The sequence below is a fragment of the Cephus cinctus genome, unplaced genomic scaffold, assembly GCF_000341935.2.
Source record: "Cephus cinctus unplaced genomic scaffold, Ccin1 Ccin1_scaffold0198, whole genome shotgun sequence".
NCBI lineage: Eukaryota > Metazoa > Arthropoda > Insecta > Hymenoptera > Cephidae > Cephus > Cephus cinctus.
This window is the reverse complement of record NW_014332919.1, coordinates 88,873-93,499: the sequence shown is the minus strand read 5'-3', so window position 1 is coordinate 93,499 and position 4,627 is coordinate 88,873. Positions and strand designations below refer to the sequence as shown.

The following is a 4,627-nucleotide window of genomic DNA, read 5'->3' as shown; positions in this document are numbered from 1 at the left end:
TTTTTATACATTTGATTAGTTCTCCATATACACTAGATGTATAATAATGTCAATGTATAATGTATGTATAATGTCAATTTTAGGCTTGGCTGAAGACGAATCGAAGAAAGGGACAAAGCGATTTGGAAAGATGCCTAAGCTAGACGGTCAAATAGTGCAGTTATTTTTAAGAGTGGAAATCAATCGAGGAATGTCGTGCTGTATAGTTTTGTTAGAATAAATGCTATAATTTGTGACAACGTGTCGAAAAACTTCAATCGGGTAAAAACAAAAAAAGTGATATCTTCCACTTGCAATTTTTGAAAAAAAATGATTATACCTAATTGCTTACAGTTAATGATTGGCTACGATTTCTATACTCTCGTACTACGGCTACTGATTAGAAAGAGACAGAGCTTGGCCGCCATCAGTCGTCATCTTTTTTTATCGGCCGACCATTTTTTCTACACTTGTCCGTAGCCATACTATATGTCGATGGTTGTAATGATATTCTATTAGCGATATGTGGACGAGCTGGCGCATCCCCTCATCGGAGGAGTCAGCCATAAGGAAAGAAAGGAAGGATATGTGGATGAGCGTATATCTACGTCATTGTACGGTTATCATTTAGATGCTTCGATAACTTTCTGTATATCAAGATGTCTACATGTACTTGGCTAATTTTTGCTTAAAATATATTTACTGCTTTAATAAAAAAAGATCTTACCTGATGACAAATTCATTTACTATCTGCATAATGCCAAGAATGGTGTATTCCCACAGAAAAGTACGTACAATTGCTTTTAGCAGACTCGGCTTTTTACCACATTTTTTCGAATTTTCTAATTCAATCTTCCATCGTCTAAAATCATATTGCAAGTTAAATTAAATATACTGCTGTTTCAAAATTTACTAAGTAAAAAGTGTTAAAATTAGAGACATAGTAGCATTCTTCTTTTACCTTAAATGTAAGGTCATTTCAAAATACACTAACTTATTTTTCTAATTTATCATTAAGTAAATATTAATTATGGCTTAATGTAATTCAAATATCTAACTAGCATAATATATGCAATGCAACGTTCTGTGCAAAAAAGTAAAAGAAGAGTGTGCATACTTCCTATGTGCATGGAGACTATAATATTTCATTAAGTATTATGTTATTGAACGAGAAGCTTTGCTTACTTTTCCAATCTATCACCTAGCACTGCAGATTCATCAGTTTTTAAAGGATTATATAAATCCTCAATGCCTAATATCTTACTATAACCTTTTTTAAATAACTTTATTGTCCACCTAGAACATAAATAATGCAAAGTAAAAGACTATTACTTTTGAAATAAAATTATTAGGAGAAATCATACTTTCTTAATATATCTAGCAATATTTCTCATAACATTGATCATAATCTATTATATATTTAATACATAAATTTATAAAACATGCACAAATTATTATATTTTAATAAATAGCCATAAAATATGTATGATATTTAAATAGTTTAATATAATTTGAGTATGAAATACTACAACACTACCATATCAGATTTCATAAGTTCAGCACATGTAAGGTTTAATCACATTACACTTAATGCAGTCAACAATATCTGCTAAACTTTACGCATTGATGGAGAAGAATTTATACAAAGCTCGAATGCTGAATAAAAAAATTGAATTATTGAATACATACATAGCTTTAATTGATATATTTCAAAATTTACTCTATGTGGCCATCAAATTAATCCATTTATGGTCTTATTCATTATATATAAATGAAGACAATGGGTACAAATGGGACAAGCCTGCTATAATCAGCAGAAATTAATTTTTAAATAACTAAGTATTAAAAAATGTAATAAAAAATTTCCTTTAGTTATGCTTTAACTAACACTTGCATAATTAATTGAAAAATTTAATAGATTAATAGTGCTAGAAATGAGTAAATGCTTCGACAACTATAGCTCAAAATGATACAGTGGCCACAAATGGTAGTTACATCTACCCTGGTACAAATTATGTATTTGAAGTACAATATAACCATCAACTCCAGCTATATTGCTAAATGTGCTACAGGAATAATTAATTCTTATATTTAATAACTCACCACCATAACAAGACGGAGATTGTTGTTGCATTTTCCCTGGGATTTGGGTTGACCCTTATTTTACTTGCATCCATCTCTAATTCGAACTACTTTTCATTGATGATATCTGCTGAATTATTAAATGTTTTTCACTTATCGATGATATAAGTACTATGAAACTTTATATCACAACACAATATTTTGCATTACCACTTTTTATTATATGATTGATAACATGAAACACTTCTTTAATTGTTCTATGGACATTTACTTATGTAAAAACTCTTTTTTGTTTAAAATTGTTTTACTAATAATTACAAAAAACTTTAATTAAAATACAAGAAAGTATAACTGTACATTGCAGATATATCACTATCATTAGTAGAATACTCATGTATACTTTGGATCACTTTAAATCAAGGTTTAAAATTTAATTGTAGAGAAGACATTTTGAATGCAATACCTATATTAAATTGAAAATTGCTGGGAACAAAATTACAGAAGTATTACTTATCACTATTAGCTCTTCACTGACTTCACTTTACAACATTCTCTTATAAATCTTGTTGTGAAATGATAGTAGCAGTACTGATTCTTGCATTTATAACAAGGAAACGTCATATCTTTTGGACTTCATGCTATTAGAGCTATTCACTTATCTCTCCTCTTATTTAGACTTCTACTGCTGTGTCATTGAGCAAACAATGAACTACAGTATCTTCATTACAATACAAAATGTAATTATATAAAAATGTATCAGAAGTTAGAAGACTTCATAAACTGCTAGTAGTAGTCCATTTTCAATCAAGAAATCCAAGAATTTACAAAACACAAGTACTACTTACAATGTATATGTAATTATATATAATACACAATACATCTTACTTTATACATACTTTTCCTTTTTGAATTTTGATACAGTAAGATTCAAAACAATTATAACATAGATATAGATATTTGCATTCAATATATTTTTCTATACACTTCAAAACTTACAAGTTTTTTGCAATTATACTTTTAATTATTAATTAGTTCATAATTGAAATAACATTACATAAATGTTGATCTAATAGATGAAACTATACGATGTAAGGTTAGTATTACATTGAATGTAACTTCTGTGCAATATATTATGTATGCAATAATAACTCCAAATATGTTAAGCTGTTTAATTATATATTCTCGTTAGTTAATGTGAAACATATGCATATTTTTAATATTATATCATTGCACCATCCCTTTATATATAATTAGAATTCAAAAGCACTATTACACGATACCTATAAAATCATATTTAATTTCAGTAATTTATTTAACATGTTACATACAATTAATGGTTCTAATTGACAGTGACTATGCACATATATGCACATATATAAGTATATATTATATATACTTATATAACTATAGTACAAATATCATTAATATACAAAAAAAAAGTATATTTTCAATAAAGCATCTGATTTTTTAAATCCAGTTAAAGTTACTTTATATTGACAAAAATATTTCGACATGTATTATAAAAGGATGGTTTAATAATTAATTGGTGTCCTTCGAATAGTTTATCATTTCACATGCATAATACTATAGTCAGTTTGATTATTACATGACTAATGATTGGTGAAGATAACTGCTGATAGACCATGTGACACAAATGTCTAACATTTACATCTAACATATTGCTATAATAATCGTATATTATAAAAGTAAAGTCTACCAAAAAAGTTATTGTAATATTGTAGCTAAATTAGGTTAAGTCGAGTTGAATGCAATCAAACTTCTTATTCCCGTTGGTTTTATATCCCCTAAGGGATCACTAAGGAATCAAGTGATATTAAATAACATTAAAGGCTTTTTTTTTTCTTACGTTCCAAAATTCACTGACTATACTTATACGGCGGTCTTATTCTAGTTTAATTATTACTGATCTAAAGGAATCAAACAATCATAAATTTTTCTTACAAGTAAAAATATGTTTTTGTCAATTCCATTAGATCAGTACTAACTGGAATAAATCTTTTGTCTAAACATCCCTCGTTGTATCCTTGTTTATGATACGTTCCGAACATTGGTTCCGTGGTGCACTGACAGTACTGCGAGCATGAATGTGTCTCATTCAATTGTATCCACATAAACAAGGACACGGCGATACACGTAGTACTGGCCATGATACAAATAGACGAGGTATAGCCGGTAGCGATCGTATTTTGGTCAAGCTCGCGCAGGGACCAATGACATCACGTTTAAAAAAAAAATTACTTTTACTTTGAGGGGATTTATTTACGTTTCGTCTCGTAAAGAGATGGCCCCTCAAAATGGTATTGATAGTTGCGGCGTGACAACGTAGCATCGTAAAGTCAGCCAATCAGAAAAGAGGATCCAATGACGTCATTGTCCAAATGCCCAGAACTCTTAGGGCCGGTTCCACAAACACGATTTATCGTTTAAACTACTTTTATCTTCAAAATACAAATTTCTGATTGGCTCATAGTGGAGATAAACCGAGTTTAAACAATAAACCGTGTTTGTGGAAACGGCCCTTAATAGCTATACATTAAGTGCGGCG

At 29.2% G+C, this 4,627-nt stretch overlaps 1 protein-coding gene across 1 annotated transcript; it reads right to left on the bottom strand.

Annotated features, from left to right (window-relative positions):
* Positions 1-706: 706 nt before the first annotated feature.
* Positions 707-4,560, bottom strand: LOC107264867 (probable multidrug resistance-associated protein lethal(2)03659; the record flags this gene model as incomplete). Its single annotated transcript, XM_025082068.1, is given in 4 exon segments — positions 707-841; positions 1,165-1,275; positions 2,083-2,191; positions 3,929-4,560. Coding segments are annotated over 3 exon segments (320 nt in total), but the record flags the coding sequence as incomplete, so codon positions are not given.
* Positions 4,561-4,627: the final 67 nt, after the last annotated feature.